The following is an 18,618-nucleotide window of genomic DNA, read 5'->3' as shown; positions in this document are numbered from 1 at the left end:
GTTATCCAGCCAATTCTGCGAGAAATGGTTGCACAGCTGTATCATGCAGAACTGACTGTGATGATGTGCTATTATTAAATGTCCCCAGTAATGCGTCTTCTCTTCCTTTCCTCTTATGTTTTTTGTCAAGATGTAACATGGCCTCTCACCCAAGGACAGCTTTGTTTCTGAATTATCTAATACCAGTCAAGGGGACCACAGCCATTTGTCCCCTGAGCTGTAAGCTGTACATATAATTACTCTCTGCATGTTCCCACAGACTCTTCCTGCTTTTTGGGTGTTAACTGTTTTCAAGTTGTCCTGAAAAGTTCTGATTTCACCCAAGGAGTCACAGCAAGGCAGTAACCTGCTCCCACAAGGGAAATGAGATCATAAGGAGTTCCAGCTACCTCAACCACAGCAAATGAGAACAGGGGCGGCAGCTGCCAAGTATTTCCACTTAAACCTCAGTTTTATTCCATTGCTTGCAATATGATGGGTATTTTAGCTCTGGAGATCTCCTGAAGTATTTATATACCTCCCATATGCTTCAGTGATGGCTCTCCCTACTGTCTCCTGCACCACAGTCAGTCGTATAACTCAGTGTTTGACATCTTAGCCCTTGGTACAAGTGTAGCTTCTGCTCACCCCCTGTAGATGAAGGGGGCAAACGAGGAATTCAAAGTGGAATTTATAGGGAATTTAGGTGCTGACATAAAAATGCAGAATAGTTTGAGGACAATCAGCATTGAAGATTGCACCAGTAGTTACCTAATATCTTGTGACTGTAGCCCTACCAGCTAGCTTATACATCTTCAATAGGTTTTACAACACTCAGCACATCCCCAGGTCACCCACTCCCACATCCACTGCTCTCCAGTGTCACCAATGAGCTCCTAGATCCACCATACAGGTGGTGAAACCCACATGGGTAACCTGGATATCTAAGGTCTTTCAGGAAGCCTGTGGAGGAGCAGAGCTGGAACTTGCTCTCTCAAGACTGACATTAGTATGCTGCCTGCTGGACAGCCCTTCTGAAAGGAAGCGAGGCACACACCTTCCAGTGCAGAAAGGCAGGCGTCCCCTGTATTGACTACGACCCATGGGCTCTGTGGCTGTGGAAAAATAATACCCTTTATGTATTATGAATCTTCTGTAGCCACAAATTTGTTATTTGCAATCCCATATGTTCAGTCTTGGCAGGCTCTTGTCACCAGTGTGCCAGGTACCCACCATGTGCAGTCAACCTGTGAGCGCCACAGTTCTCTCCAAGCTCCTCTTCCTCCCAGCCCCTCCCAGCAAGAGGCTCCCACTGCAGCAAGCCTCAGTGCCAAACTCCACGGGCTGCCAGCTGAGCTTGCTGAGGGCTGGATCAGTGGGAATTTTTAAGTAAATGTGACAGGTTAACATCTTTTGAAATATGTCAGCTGTAAAATGTGGGTTTCATTCATGTGAACAGATTGAATAATGAAGAATTCAAGTGTTTAATTTTGCCTCCATCAATAATTTTAATTCTATTGCTGATGTTAATCACATATAGAAAGCCCTATACACGTGCTGGGCAAGAGAAGAAAACTAACACCCATTTAGCAAATAGTGCTGGAAATTCTTTGAGAATGCAGTTAGGCAAATGAATATAGATATTTATGGTGAACTTTTATTTCATTTGCCCACTTGAAAATCAGGAATAATTTAATTAAATGTACAAACCCACCACTTTACTGTGAGAGTAAAAGCAAAATTAGAGCCTGACCTTTTATTGGCAGGTTGATTTAAACAGCAGAAAGATAAAAGACAGCTTATATTTAGGACAATATTTTGTAAATCTGAACTGGACTTGTTCACCAAGCACAGCCTTGGTTTGATAAGAAATATTATCCAACATCAGAAGCAGGGATTTGATTATAATGATTCTCTAAACCCTTCTAGGAAGAAAAGACAACAGAAAAGAGAGTAGATTCTCATTGTGACTACTGCTAATACAGAATTATGTTCCACTGATACATGAGGTGTTTATTTAGCATTACTACAGCATGAAGTCTTGTTCAGGCACATGTTTTAATAGGTTACTTTAAATGTGGTACATTAGGCTCTCACCTAATCCTGTGAACCCAGAACTAAATCATGGCACTGCACTCTTACAGTGTTCCTCTGCTGAGAGCATTTCATTTACCATGAGGTATTTTAAATGTTTTATGAGAATTTCTGAAATGAACAGAATGTACACAGCAATCTGAACTTGCCCTGCCCTGTGGCTGCAATACTTTCTGAACATGGCAAAAGGCCATGCATGGATTTTTTTTTTTCTTTAAAGGTAAAAAGCAGGAAGAATGTAGCACACTGGAGAAACAAAACCCCACTCTCCTCTTACTCAGCTTCCCAGGCTTTCCAGGCTGGCAGTCTGAACAGTGTGGAGAGCAGGGAAGATGAGAGGGGGAGCTTTCCAAAGACTAAAGGCAGTCAAAGAATAGCCTGACTCCCTGCTGTAGCGTTACCTGTGCTACTATATGGGAGACAGGGAGGCAAGTTGTTCCTTTGGATGGCATCAGGAAAAGAGAACTGAACAGGATAAGATAGGATCACGATCCATCTTGACTTAATTGAGCTGCTGTCTAATTGTCTGTATACTCAGACTCTTACAGAGGCTAATATTAGCTCTAACCAGCATATGCAGAAGCAATACAAACATACGGTTTGTTACTACAAGGACTCATGCTCACTTCCCAGTGCAAGAGCATTCAGGGCTTCCAGATTTTAAGATCTAATTCTCCAAGTCAAACATTGCAAACTTTTGAAGGGACAGATGATGTCCCAGACAGCAGTAACTCCTTTCCATGTGCTTATTAATATTATTAACTATTTCTATTATTTTTATTAACTTAGTGTTTTAAAGCAGATGTTTTGGCTATTCTTCCAAGACTTCAAACCTCAGGACAGAGTTTCTATATCTGTAAGGTAGAAAAGAGTGTCTACTATTCCACCAGAATCTCTGAAGATTGTGCTGTAGAAACATGTGCTCTTCAAGGCTGTTATTCTCCTTGTACCCTGTTGTAACCTGACTTAGCCTAAGCACTGTGTTAATCTAAACAGGCCATAGACAAACATTTCTCTGTGCACTGTAAGATAAAGAACTAACTGTGGCCAGTGCCAATATTACAAGAACATTTGTACTAGCATTTATGAAGGATGCCGCCAGAAATTAAAGATTACAAGGGCCAAACAATGATAATCTAAAGGAAACAGCAAAAAAAGTGATGACATGCAGATTCAGACTTTGTTAAAAAGCCTCAGATGAAAAGTCAGTCCCCACATTTTAATGAATGGCATGACACCATGGATGGAGTGTTGCTAAAAGTCCCATTTTTACCTGGGTTTTGTGAAGAACATGCATTGATGTTCAGTGCAAGATCTCAGTGCTGCAAAACACTGTGCAATTGCACAGAATAGTCTCAAAGTGTTGGGGAGGGAGGGAGGGAATAAAGCCTCACCCAAAACCTTTCGAGATTTTATCTGCTCTTTGTGGCTGTGACTATTGCCTCTCCTTTTTTCAACTGTCACATTCTGTGTCACAATACCCTGTAATTCTTCAAGTCATAGGATCAGTCACTTTGGAGACAAATTACTGCCAGCTGTTTGTTTAAGGTTAGTATATATACTTGCTTTCCTCCTATGTAATTTCCTGTTATTTTTGGTTTTATATTTAAAGTACTTAAATCGCATTGAATAGGAAGTGTCCAAGCACTTCCTAGGTGTGTACGCAACACCAAGAACTAGTTCTGCAACATGTGCAGAGCAGAAACAAAACTTTGCCTCCTTCTTCTCTTTATCCCAACAATTCCTGGCAAATCTTGAGACAGCAAATGGCCATCTCAGTCTTAGGGACATCTCACTGTCAACAGTCACACATGCTCTTGCAGTGTAGGCACAACTCTACGACTTTAGCAGCAAACCTGAGCAGCACCGCAGTCTATCTCATGGCGGCACCTTCTCAGTAGAGGAGCTTTGTTTGAGTTGGCTTTGACTGAGTGGAACTCTTCTGCACAGAAGATGAGTAATACAGATTTTTACAGCTGATAATTTCTTGACTCTTACAACACAGATCAAAACACAGGAACGATAAAAAGTGTTGAGTTTTAGCAGACACAGTGCTTAAAGTCGGATTCTCAGCAGCTAGAAAGATAGCTTAATACACAGATTTTTGTCCAAGACTGCCCCCCTCTGTTACTGCTTCACAGCTGAAAAAGAACTGCTGTAAATTCTTTTTCTCATACTTACTAAAGTGAGATTTCCAGTATATTGATTTTTTTAGTATTGATATTTATTGGAAAAAAATTACCCAACAGTTATTTGAGCTGTTTAAATCCCCCTGAACTGTGAGGATGGAAGGCAGTCTGAATTTATTCAGTGAGTACTTGTGTAATTTTATTGAGTTTTTTACATCACATAAAAATAGTAGTATTTCTCTTGGCTTTCTCTATTCACATTTTATATAAGACCACTCTGAAACACAGCCTATGATTTTTTTTACAGTAATAGCTTTTTCTTTGGCAAATACAAATCACAATACCATTTCTTTTCTGTAAAATTTCTGCTAAGGTCAATTCAGTTTTTTATTAATGGAAAGCTAACTTTATTTGTTTAGCATATGCTTATAGAATCATAGAATAGTTAGGGTTGGAAAGGATCTTAAGGTCATCAAGTTCCAACCCCCCTGCCATGGGCAGGGGCACCTCACACTAACTATGTCACCCAAGGCTCTGTCCAACCTGGCCTTGAATACCGCCAGGGATGGAGCATTCACAGCTTCCTTGGGCAACCAAGGAATTATGCCTAAATAAATATTAGAAACCTAAGTCTATTCTTGCAAATTAGAATTGTGATGCTTAAAAATGTGTAGGGAACCAAAGCATCCATCTTTGAATCTCATCATCCACTTCAAATGTCATAAAACAAGCAGAAAAGAGAATTAGGCTGTTTAAAACTGAATAAAGGAAAATGTTTAGATTAGTAAAATATGTGAGCAATATAAAGTGCTATCTTAAGGGAGACTTTGGGTGTTTATTCAGCAGCTAACCCCCCCCCCCCCTCCGGTGTGTGTGTTGTCATGCAATAATATTCTTTGAGAGAACTCTGTAATTATCTTTCAGAGTCTAATAAAGACATGCTTTTCTAAAAACTGCAAATTAGAAAAACTGAAAATAGTTTTGCATTAATCACCAAGATGGAAAACAGATCATTGGAGAGCATTTAACAAACCCTTTTCTTCATGTCAAGCATTTTACTTTCATGGCCACATGTGCTAGAAAAGTGCTTAAAGTAGACTAAGGCACACCAGAGATGTGTAATCATAGTTCAAAAATGTATAGGATAGGAGCTCAGACAAGGAGCTCAGTAGGAGACAGACAAGAAGCTCTGCTTCTTTTAGGTAATAGATTAAGATAAATGTTTTTTAAAGGAATTCTTCTTTGTCCCATACATCTCTTGTATTCATTACTCAAGGCATACATTACAGAGACCACCACATTATTGCTCCCAGATCTTGCTGGGCTTAAATATTAATTTCAGCCTGGCTTTCATTCCAAAGAAAATTACTTCTGGCACAGGCCGCCAGAATCTGTAGGTCTTCTGCTTATTCAGTAGCAAATGGGGGGAACCCTTCCCTCAGTGTGTTATAGTGTACCATTGGTGGACTGCAACTTCATCCGCACTGCAGTGTAATCCAGTGAAAAGAAATCTGTGCTCACTTTTGCCAGCCTAATGCTGTGTCTGTCTATGTATTTCCAGCTGCTGGTAGATCCAAACATTATAAAGTCTGGTCTTTTCTCCTTTAAAGGCACCCTGGCTCTGTGCTGGCAGCCTCCCAGGGCCTGCCCATCAAATGCTGAGAGTGCTCTCTCAGGATAGCTGACGAAGTCTCAGCATGCAGTCTGGGGGCAAATGGAAGCAGTGATTGCAGTTTGGCTGCAATGTTTAACAATGCTTTTTCCCATAACTTCCCCATGGATACACTGATGAAGGTAAGTGGACAGTGATGTGAATTGAAAACTGGTTGAATTGCTGGGCTCACGGGGTGGTGACCTGCAGCATGAAGTCTAACTGAAGACCAGTCATAAGAGGGGTATCCCAGGGTTGACACTGGAGCCAGTACTGTTTAACCTCTTCATTAATGGACTGGTCAATGGTAGAAAGTGCACCTTGAACAAGTTTGTGGATAGAAAAAGTGGCTGATTCACAAGAGGATTCTGCTACCATTCAGTGTCCTCAGCTGGAGGACATGCTGAAACAGGAACCTCATGAAGTTCAGCATCGGAAAGTGCAAGTTCCTGCCCTCAGGAAGGAATTACCTCAGCACCAGCACACTGGTGTCTGACTGACTAGAAAGCAGTTTTGCAGAAAAGGCTCGGGGGGTGGTGGACCAGAAGCCAGCAATGTACCCTGGCAGCAAAGGCAGCAAACAGCCTCCTGGCCTGCATGGGGAGGAGCACTGCCATCAGGATGAGAGACCTCATAGCAGCCTTCCAGTATCTGAAGGGGGCCTATAGGGATGCTGGGGAGGGACTCTTCATTAGGGACTGTAGTGATAGGACAAGGGGTAATGGGTTAAAACTTAAACAGGGGAAGTTTAGATTGGATATAAGGAAGAAGTTCTTTACTGTGAGGGTGGTGAGGCACTGGAATGGGTTGCCCAGGGAAGTTGTGAATGCTCCATCCCTGGTGGTGTTCAAGACCAGGTTGGACAAAGCCTTGAGTGATGTGGTTTAGTGTGAGGTGTCTCTGACCATACCAGGGGGCTTGGAACTGGATGATCTTAAGGTCCTTTCCAACCCTAACTATTCTATGATTCTATGTGATTTTTCCTTTGATCAACCCTGGCAAGGCTGCATCTGGATGCTGGGTCAAGTGTTGGGCTCCCCAGTGCAAGAGAGACAGGGACTTACTGGAGTGAGTCCAGTAAATGACAATGAAGAGGATTAAGGCTTGGAGCACCCTTCATAAAGAGGAGAGGCTGAGAGAGCTGAGACTGTTCAGCCTAGAGAAGAGAAGGTTTGGGGAGATCTTAGGCATACAGATAAATACCAGATGGGAGGGAATGAAGACGAAGCCAGACTCTTCTCATTGTACCAAGCAACAGAATTACAGAATTCCACCTGAACATAAGAAAACACCTTTATATATATATTTCTTTTTCCATTGTGAAAGTGATCAGACATTGGATTAGGTTGCCCAGTGAGGTTGTGGAGTCCCCATTCTTGGAGATGCTCATAACTTGAGTTCACATGGCCCTGGCCAACCTGCTGTAACTGACTGGAACAAGGTGGGGTTGGACTAGAAGTTCTGCCTTCCAATGCTTCTGTGATCCTGTGTAATGCTGTGTAATGCCCATGGGTCCAGAACATTGCCCAGCAGTAGACCAGGAAACTCTTTCCTTGCAGCTATGTGTGATCATTCTCCCTCCCCATCCAGTGAGGTAAGTTGGGCTCCTATGGTGTGAGCATATACACACATCAGAGAAGATAACATCACTGCAGCTGCAAGGCTGCGGGTGCAGGAATTACTGGCTGGGGCTCCAATTTCTCTGCAGGCTGTACTCAGCCTCCCTGCTGCTCACAGGCTATAATGTGTGGCTGAGCTCTCTCCTTAAATGGATCTGGATAACCTACACTTGTCAGAGGCTAAGAAAAGGGAGCTTAGGTCCTGGCTATGTCTCCAGGCTCATAGAGCTACATCTGTTCCTCAGCATGAGCCAGAAAAGGGCTCAGCAGCCAGCTTAGATGTTAAAGTGTAAACACAGGATAGATTAATCTCATCTCACAAATCTGAAGGGATCTAATTTGACTACAGAATGAAAAACTAATTTTATGAAACACTAAACTCGTCATCCTTCCCATTGCCTTCTAGAACCCTCACACCGAGACATGAACAGAAAAACACATGACCAAGAAATAGTCGTATTTTTTTCATCTCCTTATGTTCCCTTTCCCAGTTTGCTCCCTTGCCTGCATGTTTGGAGGAGCATGACCAACCCTAAACATGAACAGTTACACTTCAATGGCCATGGCATAAATCTGGGTTCTTACATATCCTTTTCACTTACCTCATTATGTGTAATAAGCTTCAGATGGAATAAACCTAGCAGCTCACTAAAGTGCTGACAGAACTGAGATCTTCTGAAAAGTATGAAGGAAATGAAAATGACTCATCAGACATGCCAACTGATAACAAAGCAAAGCTGCACTACTCTGACAGTCCGTGCCTAAAAACAGAGCTGTAGAAAGCCACGTTTGTGAGGGTGGTATCTGAGAAATGGTAGCACAAAGTAACTAGAAAAAAAATATTTCACTGTATATTTGTATTGCAAAATAGCTGTGAAAGTGTTTTAACTAATGAAGACAAGAAAGAGTAAGATGTAAGCATGGGTAGTATATTGAAAAGGTGTATCACAATTATATTTTTAATTAAAATATTTTTTCTCTATTTTTAATTTGGAAGAATACAGTTCTGAGTCCTCCTCTGATCCCTCAGCACATGACTTCATAAATCAGTTCATTATTGCAAGTGTTGAGAGACTGATCTTGGCAAAGATGTTAGGCATAGGGACTAGATTGAGTCATGCAAATGGATGTCCCATAGTCAAAACCTTTGAATGTGACTGGAGTTCTTGGATGCTGGGGAAGAGAAGACATTAAAAAGTGTACATCTTTTTGTAAAATATATTAGTTTGGGAGACAAAACCACTAGTCCCCTTTAAAAACATCATTGTAATAAAACAATACAACATCTACTTAGTTTTTTATTGTTTTAAATTTAAAATACCCCCAAATGGACATTGTCCTTTCCCAAGTCTTGTGAAACATGGCATAGCAGCTAACACTGTGTTCATTAGTATATCAAAAGAGTCAGAGAAATAACCTAAGTATATCCTAAAAAACAGACGATATTTGAAAAAGATGAGGATTGATAATTACAGTGTAATTCTTCCCCACAAATACCAAAATCATCCCTTATTTTGGTTTCTGTTCAGGTCCCACAGATACTGCTGTTGGTGATCCATTACTTTGTTCAAGTATGTCGTTAGATATTCAGCCCTGCTCACTTCAAGCTTGCCACCCTGCACTAGTTCTGTTCTTCCCTTGGATTAGTGGAATTATTTCCAGCTGTATCTTCAATATCATTCCCAAGTAATCATATTAATAGAAATTTAATGGAGTCTATACTAGCCAAGCAAAGTATGGTCCATATCCTGCTCATATTCTTGTTCAGCCTGGAGAAGAGAAGGCTCTAGGCAGACCTTAAGAGCAGCCTTCCAGTACCTAAAGGGGGCCTACAAGAAATCTGGAGAGGGACTTTCTAGAAGGGGATGTAGGGACAGGACAAGGGCTAATACGTTTAAGCATAAATAAGGGAGATTTAGATAAGATATTAGGGAGAATTTCTTCACTGTGAGGATGGTGAGACACTGGATCAGGTTGCCAAGAGCACCTGTGGGTGTCCCATCCCTGGCAGTGTTCAAAGCCAGGTCGGATGGGGCTTGGAGCAACTTGGTCTAGCGGAAGGTGTCCCTGCCTGTGGCAGTGGGTTGGAACTGGGTGATCTTGAAGGTCCCTTCCAACCCAAACTGTTCTGTGATTCTGTGATCTTGTTGGTGTGAATACTTCTAAAATGTGGTGGCTATAATCATCATTGCTCTTTTGAAATGACTGAGGCTCGGCCAATTGGAGGTAAATTCATGGGGCCAATTCACATTCTGTAGATTTCTCCTCCAAATGCCAGTTTTTCTTTGGATGGAAGACAAGAAGGAGACATTAGGAAATCATTACATTACATTAAAATTATGCTTATTGTGATGCTATTCTTTTTCCAGATGGACAGGTTACACAAACTCTTTCAAGGAAGCTTTACCTTGTAACTTTTGGCTTGAACTTTTGAAGAATATGAGCTCCTCCTTGTAATTATGCAAGGAAATCTGTGGTGGTTTTCAGAGAAAGATGAGGAAAGCTCAATGGTAATAAGCATGATTCACTCTAAAAAGTGGACAAACAGTGTAAAAATAGCATTGCAACTCAGGAAAATAAATTGATATTAATAAAATCACCCCAGTTACTCTTAATAGCACACACTTTACATAACTTTAAAATATTTGTTTCATTTCTGATCCAAAAAGGTGATGAAAAATTAAAGTATAAAGTTATTTGAAGGCTGCAGAGAGTTACAGAATCCACTTACAGATCAGTGGGCTACTCAGGATTTATGAGTCCTAGTGCTTTAACTAGATATAGCCACAGGATGGTGCTCATGGACTTTGCAAACTACATTATAAATCCGGAAAACAAAACCCGAAAAAAAACCCGAGAAAATAAGAAAAAGCTAAAGAGAGGGCGCCTGACTCTCTCTTCGGCAGGCTGTTGCTTGTCCTGCTCTGAAATGCATGAACCTTCAAGCAGCCATGGATTATGATGATTTATTTCTGTATATTTATCGAGTCCTCAAGGGCATTGCAAATAGGCCTATCATCTGCTTCCTTGTCTTCTGGGTATTATTGTTTAGCTAAATACATAAATTAAGGACTGAAAAGGTACCAAATGTGTCACATTAAGCATCAATGAGCTGAGCATCTTATTGCTTCAGCTTATTGAATGGTTATCTTGCAAGCTACTCTCTTCTTGACTGGTACAAGCGTTGGTCCTTGCAAACAGCTGGCAATAGCATAATGAAAGGGTTTCCCAGATTCCTAGATCTCGAAACCTTTGTCATAGGAAAAAGAACACAGATTTTTCTTTAAAGCTCGAACACTTCTGCAGTTTCAAAAGTGTGCTGCACCCTGTGAATTTGGACGGGACTGCAGTAGGACCTGGGAGTCCTACTCAGTAATAGAAGGTCCTGTGCTAAAGAGTTAATCACAGCCACCTCTCTCAGACATACTGCCTTTCCATTCTCTAGAAGGGGCTCCAATATACATGAAGAAAAGGGTGCACATCTCTGTTTCACCTCTGCTTGTTGTTTCTTAACTTCAGTCATTCAGTGATTTCACTTGTAACTTTATACAGATGATCAGGAACATTACAATGAATATTTTTATTCACCTCTTAAATTCTCAGGACTTACAAACTTTGCAAATAGTAGCCTTAATTGTAAATTCAACAGGGTATACCATAGGGTGACTCATTTCTATATGAATATAGATTCTGCAGTTCCACATCCCCATTGCAGTGTCTATGCATATGAGAAAAAATGCGCATATGTACTATGATGCTTTTAATCAAGGTTTATACCAAGCCAGACAAGTGCTGGAACACTTTAATATAAATATTTCTCCCATGAATCATTAATCCACACATCGCAATACCTGGCACTGGGGGATGCTTGCGTTCCAACCCGCGCGGTGGAGTAGGCACCTTCTAAATCATTCAAAACAAAGTGAACCCGGAACTCCAGGGAGAGGAAAATGAGTTAAAAGGTAGCAAAACCGGAGGCGAGAGGACACAGAAGAGCACAGCACCTGCACGGTACCCCCACCCTCCCGCGGAGGTCGGGCTCGGGGGCGGGGGGTTGGATCGCAGGCACAGCACGGGCTGCTTTTTCTTCCCCCCTTCTTTCCACCTTCTGCTCTATAATTGCCCGCCTCCTTTCGCTCCGCTTTCTCCTTATCGGATGCGGCGCAGCGAGGGGAAGAGCTGCCGGAGGGGAGGGAAGCAGCTCTCCCGCAGCCGGCTCCGCACCCACAGCCGGCTCCGCACCCACAGCCCCGCGTGAAAGCCCCGCGGAGCCCGCGCAGGTGGGTGTGAGCTCCGCTTCGCCTCCCCGGGGCTGGAGAGGGATCAGCGGCACCACCGGGACCGGGATCGGGATAGGGATCGGGATCAGGAGTGCTACCCTACCCACCTGCCGGCAAACCCCGCGGCAGCGGGAGCAGAGCCCCGGAGTGAAAGCGGGGTGCGGGAGGATGGATGGAGGGTGGACAAAGCGTAGATGGGGTGGTCAGCGGGAGACCTTTATAAACGCCTGCAAAACTTTACCTTTAACAATAACAATAATGAAATGGTAACCAGCCGCACCTTAGACTGGAGGGTGTGCCTGCTACCCGTGCTGAGCCCCGGCTCCTCAAGGTTGTTGGGTGCCGGTTTAGCGGGGAATACCCGGGCAGGCGAGACCCCCCACCACGACGGTCCCATGGGCCGCGTCGCTCGCCTCGCCTTTGCTGTCCCTTTCCTAACTGGAGGGGGGAACCGCTCTCTTTCAGGCGGGGAACCGGGGACGCTGCTGGCGGGGGGCGCCTCGAAGAGCAGTCGGGCCCGGGGGTCAGGAGCGGCGCTGCTCTTGTGGGTTGCGGTTCCCTGGAGCAGGCTGGAGCCGCGCTGCGGGGCTGTGGAAGGGGAGAATGAAACGCACCCGCCGGGACCGCGTCCCCGCCTCTCCTTCCTCCATCGCCTTCTCCCCCTTTTCGTGACGGGGCGGCCGCGGCGGCTGTGCGGGGCAGGTCTTACGGAGGGCACCCGGGATAAACCGAGGCCCCGCAGCCGACGCCAGGCTGGGCGGTGCGGAGCTGGGAGAGGTGTGCCGAGTGTCTCCCGGGCTGGGAGGCCCCCGAGGTCCTGGGGGAAGGTGCCCTGTTGCACTGCAGGCGTCCAGGAGCCCACCCGCGAGAAGCACACAGGGAGCGGGACTCCCCTCATGGGCAGTGCTCTCGGCCTCGGACTTTTGGGCTCTGCTGCCAGGGCTGTTGTGTGAGAGAACTGGTTTACCAAGGAGGCAATAAAAGGAGAAATACACAAAAAGCTGGAGGATATAGGGTATTTCTTGTCATTCCAGATGATGTCAGCAGCAAGGTGGCTGCAGGTTGGTGATTGCCTTGCCTAGGTCAGTGAACCCTGAAGCATGGCTCAGTGCAGAGGCGGACTTGTGCCTAGTTTATCCCAGTTGTGTGTATCCCAATAAATCTCTGTGCAATGGCTTTTCTCTAAAACCAGAAGTAGGAGGTGTTTCTATGCAGGATTACATGTGTTATAGATCTTATAGCTCTTACATGGGAGTAGGGCTTGTCTCAAAGTGAGAGGTTTTATTTTTTAAAATCGGGCTTATTTTAAAGTGGGAGGTTAGCCACCACTGTGAGTGAACATTTTATATCTTGGTTATTACTTGGAAAGTGACTGAAAAGACTGAATTATATGATGTTCTTTAAAAAGGCTACATTTGCTTTCTCTAGGTTGTATTTCTGTGTGAAGGGAGAAGTATCAATACCCAATGTGAGATACAAAAGGGGTGGATTTCAGATGGTTTAAGACATACTTCATTTTTCCTGTTGCCTGTCACTAGCCATCTGGCTGCTGACTGTGCTGGCTTGTCTGGGTCCAGTCCTTGGGTGTTCATGTAGCAGTTTTGTTGTGTTTATGCCATGCAAACCCAATACCTGTAGGAAGCCTGGGAACTTTACTGGGGTTTCCACATCTGGACTATGTGTCCTAAGAACTGAGCATAGCGACACCTAAGTTTCTGGTGCACATCTTTGTTACTGGATCTAGTTATTTGCCTCTGACTTGAGAGATTTGTATTGTAAGAGGTGGATTAAAAAATATATATGTAGTGTGAAATTCATTGGTAATTTGGCCAAAAAATAACTAACTTCCCATGGGGATGGTAGTCACAATGATTAAGCCTCTTATGTATTCCCAGGTGGTACATCAAGCATTCATGACTGGGATTTGCAACAGCAAACCTACCAAATCCTGGGAATAGCTATTACAATTTGTAAATACTTAAAGAGAGGACATGTAGGTCTTCTCCTCTTATTTGTTTAATAATGATTGAGGCACTTCAGTCTGCCTTTTGTACTAGACAGTGGTTAAAACACTAACTTTGTGCCTTCCTCAGAAGACAATGAGAACATGGAAGGCAAATTCAATGATGGCATGTTGGGAGTATTAGAGAAAATAGCACAGGAGGTAAATGGGGGGGACCTGCAACACAGAAATACATAACCCAAAATTTACCAAACTTTCAAATGCTGAGTTCTTGCTGACAGAAAGAAATCTACTATTATCTAAATTTAATTTTGTGAAATACTAACAGGAGAGGGCAGCAAAAATTCTTCCTGGTCCAGAAAATCAGCTAAAACTAGTGCAGAAGGAAAGTTCAGAGGTAGATAAATGTTTATAAGTGCAATGTTATGAACACATTTGACATATCTTGAGAGGTGCTTCTATAAATGTTAAATAATTGTCCTGGAAAGTGTTAAAGGCCAAGTTCAGATAATGAAATTTGTACTGTTCTTAGCCTAGCTTCTGTGGGCAGACAGGTTACCTCTTCTGGAACCTGTTCTTTGGCACGAGAATTGCTTCCCGTAATCCAGCTAGTTCACCTAGGACTGCTGTGACTGTTCATATAGTGCTCCACTCTGAAGTGTTGGTGTTCCTAACTGATTAAGTTAGAGTAAATATTTTTACCTTGGTATTACCTACAAACAGAATTCATGCTTACTCAGTTGATACCCTGCATGCCTTCTGAGCTGCTTGTGCAGCTGTAAGAGCCAGGTAGTATAACAGAGAGCATGGAATAAGTTGAAAAGTACAGAAAAAGGAAAACCAGTATGCTGGAGAGAGCAGTGAGGACTTACATTTCCTCAGAACAAAGTTTTACCTTTTTTGACAACTTATGTGCAAAATCGCACAGCTAAACTGATCAATGACTTTCACTGGGTTTTTGAGTACACCTATTTGTTATTATATTGTTCTATAACAGGCTTGCAGGGTAGTTCTCATCTGATTCCATTTATGTATGTATGTATGTATTTATTTATTTAATTACAGAATCCTGAAATACATAATTTAGCTTCCCATTCTGGATGCTTTCTGGATATAAAGTAGAAGACCATTTTAGTCCTACTTTGCTATCGAGAGCTTTAGAGTTATTTTCCACAGGTATCTTGAGAAGGTGCTTACAACACTGGATGGTATAGAGATACCCATTTAATCTTGTTATTCATAGCATACTCTACTCCAGTACTATAATTCTAGTACGGATGTATGCTTAACAAAGAATTCCAATTTTCTCTTTACATGGGCTGAATTTTCAGAACTATTGAGTAGCCCAAATGGGGTTCTTTCAGGTAAAATATGCCTTGGTTATAAATCTGCTGTCAGGATGAAATCTTGGTTGTATTAATGTCTCTAGCAAATTCCTGGTTTGGTTTTTGTTTTTTAATGGAATCCAGATTTTGCCCATGATTTTCATGGAAGTGGATGCCTCATCTTTGCAGGTTTATTAAGTCTTGTTCTGTGTGTTTTCAGACCTGCTGATACTGTGTGTACTCAGGAGAGGAAGATGTTTTGTCGGTATGAGACACAGAGCTGTTTCCTCTTGGCTTTTTTAGCTGTTGCAGCTTTCTTCATCAGTGATGCTCAGGGCCAAGGTAAGTTGCAAAAAAGAAGCTTTTCATTCTGATGTGCAGAAATAAACTTTCTTATTCCAAACACAAGTGTTACTTCCCTCTTAGGAGGTTGTGGATCCACACTTACTACTGAAGTGAAGCAGGAGTTTTGGTGCTGATCTTCGGGTGTGGAAGGAGTAGAATTATTTGTTCATGTGTGCTCTTTGAACCTAGTATCTCAAATAGCATTAGTCTTTTTGCAAGTTGAGCTCTCTCTCTCTCTCTGTATATATATATATATATAACTCATTTACTTGAAGCACTGATCACTGAAATTGCTGTGACTGTTCTCTACATAATCAAGTCTAAAGGACCATCTATGATATTAAATTTATATGCAATTTATATGTTTTTTTCTTTGTTGGAACAGTAGCTGTTGTAACACATCATTCAGTATTGCACAGGACTATTAAATGTCACAGACTACTTCTTCAGCTTTCTTTTTTAAATCTCCTTTGTGGGTATTAAAAGATACTGCTGAGATTGTTAGGCTTAAATACTTGTTGGATCGCATTGACAGTGACTTGACTTTTAGAGAAAATATATCCTATTGCTTTGGGAAGGAGGGAGAAAGAATGCCAATGAGATTTTATGATTTCTAAAGAAAGATGTTTCTCTCAACTTTATATTTATGTAATCCCTTTGATATGAGACTGCGTAGGCATAACTGGGACCAGAATTTGATCCTGGGGCTCTTCTAAAGCGTCTTGTATAATGCATTATTCATGAGCACATTCAAAGACTAGTTGCGACCTGAGGCTTTCCAAGTTCTGGCAAATGCAAGTAGCAGCGCTGTCCAGCCTGCGTGGCACTCACGTGCTGTGGAAGCATACATACCATCTTGGATGTTTGGGAATCTGGGAGTTTTATAGGCCTCTCACAGAACTTCGGAACATGTGTAAGCAGTAATATTTAATGTGGGCAATGTGAGGTGAATGAAGAAATACATGTTCCTGATGTTCAGCACATCAGCTCTGGTCAGAAAAGAGGTTCAGACTGTTTGTGACTTAATGAGCCAATAAAGCAAAGCATATGGTTAGTCCTCTCTGTGTTTTTCAGTCCTAATACATATGGTTAAGATTTGCAGAACAGTACTGGGGATTGAGATGCATCTCTAGAAAGTTTTGCAAAATTCCTTGGGCTTGGAAAACCATACTCTTCCTCTGACTTTTATTTATTTATTTTAACTTCGATTTAATCAGCCATCTGTAAAGGAGAAAGCTCTCAACTATTAATACAGTGAAATTAAGGTCGAGTTTTTTCCATAGTCACACTAGCAAAGCTAGAGTTAGTGTATTTCATGAATAAAGAACAATACTTCCCTTGTTCTTACTCTCTTTCAGCAAGCATTAGCTGCTGAATGCTGTCAGCAGGGTCATACTAAGCTAAGTGGGCTATTGCCTTGGCCCAAAATGACTGTATGTTATTGAATGAAGTGATAAGAAGTCTCTATTCCATGTTCGCAGAAGAAAAGTATCTCTTGCTACACTTAAAGTAATAAAATGTTTCTCAAATCCATTCTTTCCTCAAGGTTGCCACCCCTTGCAGTAAACTCTTCATGCAGCAGGCTATTTAATATATTTTAATACAACACTAACAGTATGGTTGCCTGTTTTAAGACCTTGTACACCCTGCCAAGGTGTAGGAAGAGCTGGTATTCGTTCCAGCTTGTTTCCTTCCTTTGGCAAAGATGATCAGGTTAAGGTGTGTAATGTGACTTCTTGGAAAGGAGAATGTGTTTGGGAGACAGAAGTCAACATGCCTGAAGCTACAACTTAATACTTCAGCTGAGGAGTTATCTGTGTTGAGCTACATGGTTTCATCTCATTTATTACCTGAATGCCTTCATAGTGCCATTCAGTTTTTACTCAACAGCAATTATACTTTCATCACTGCTCTTTTTTTCCCATTCATAATGTGACTTAAACAACAGCTTTTGTTTACTTATGTTCTTATATAATACACAAAAATAGTGCTGGGCAAGAAAAAGACTAGAATTTTCCATTTATTCATCGAGTAACTTGATTGAAGAATTTTCGTTCTGTATTTAAAGATGGAAACTTTTCTTTCTGTAGCATGAATTTCCATGTGTTACTAATGTAATTGCAGTGCATATTGACTTCTTCAATTCTTATGACAAAAGTAAACTGGAAGCCACATGATTTAGTTAGTATCCAGTATTAGACTGTTGGATGTGTTGGAGAACTGCACATATGCAATTTATGGTATTTATCCTTTCCATTAAAATACTTAATAGTTCAAAACACTCTTTCCATAGTTGTCCACAAGGCTCATATACTTGGAGTACTAATTTATCTGGTGGCATAAACCAAAGCCTTGAACTTGTCTGGTTTTCTTTTGGGTGACTGCTCTAATGTTGCTGACGGCCATTCTCTTTTGCATTCCTGTAAAACCACTTAACGAGCTCTAGCTACTGATTTTTATCAGTTAACTGACTCAGCTTGGATTAATTTTTTTCCCTCTCTGCAAGAAGTGAGATTTTGTTCCACAGACAATAAAGGTCCAAAGAAATAAAGATACCCTCTTCAGGTTGGTGAATGCGTAGTAATTCCCATCAGTATTTTGTTGTCTGTTCAAGTGTTAGATTTTTAACTTCCTTAGCTATATGTACTTTTCTCTGCCAGAATGTTAGTCTTTGCACAACTAAGACACAGTTGAGTATCTGTTTGGTGAATAATTCTTTTCTTCCTTATGGTTAATTGCTGTGTGGGAATGTCCGTTCCCTTGCACTACCACCTTTGATACAAAAAGTACCCAGTGAAAATTGACTAGTTATGTAAAGACTATTCTGGCACAACTTTTCTAGTCTTTCATGTTGTAACTCTGTAGTAAACAGAAGAACTTTTGGTGATTGTGTCCTTCTTTGCTTGTAAGATCTGTGATTGTTTTTTAGGAGCTCCCAAAGTGTACCTGGTTTGGTGATGGCTAATAGCAATTAAGCCAGAACTATGCTTCTTTGTTACAGGGTGCTTTCATAAAGTGTTAAGTTGAAAGTAGGGTGGAATGGAATGACAGGGAAATGAAGAAGATGGCAGAAAAAACGAACTCTGAAATTCTGACATGATTTTATTTGTCAATCCTTGGTGTTACTTTGTTGCTCTCTGCTCTGCCTCTTAATCCCCATGCAAATTTGCCACTTAATCCTGATAAAACGTGCAGCATTTTTAAACTTGCATACTGTCATTGTTCAAAAGTTT

General features: G+C 41.9%; 1 protein-coding gene across 4 annotated transcripts in view; it reads left to right on the top strand.

Moving 5' to 3' along the window:
- The first annotated feature begins 11,379 nt into the window (after positions 1–11,379).
- The window catches only part of COL14A1 (collagen type XIV alpha 1 chain), a 117,251-nt gene continuing 110,012 nt past the window's right edge, over positions 11,380–18,618 (top strand). For 3 of the 4 annotated variants that reach the window (XM_057415229.1, XM_057415231.1, XM_057415232.1), the window contains exons 1-2: positions 11,702–11,752; positions 15,261–15,382. In XM_057415229.1, the coding sequence (XP_057271212.1) occupies positions 15,295–15,382 (88 nt within the window). In that variant the 5' untranslated portion in view covers positions 11,702–11,752; positions 15,261–15,294. Of the gene's footprint in view, positions 11,484–11,701; positions 11,753–15,260; positions 15,383–18,618 lie in introns of those variants that run through there. The other variant, XM_057415230.1, reaches the window with a different exon arrangement.

The sequence above is a fragment of the Pezoporus wallicus genome, unplaced genomic scaffold (assembly GCF_028554395.1).
Source record: "Pezoporus wallicus isolate ANWC-B61680 ecotype Strahan unplaced genomic scaffold, APGP_CSIRO_Pwel_v1 contig_3812, whole genome shotgun sequence".
NCBI lineage: Eukaryota > Metazoa > Chordata > Aves > Psittaciformes > Psittacidae > Pezoporus > Pezoporus wallicus.
The sequence above is the reverse complement of the archived record's forward strand: the minus strand, read 5'-3'. Positions and strand labels throughout refer to the sequence as shown.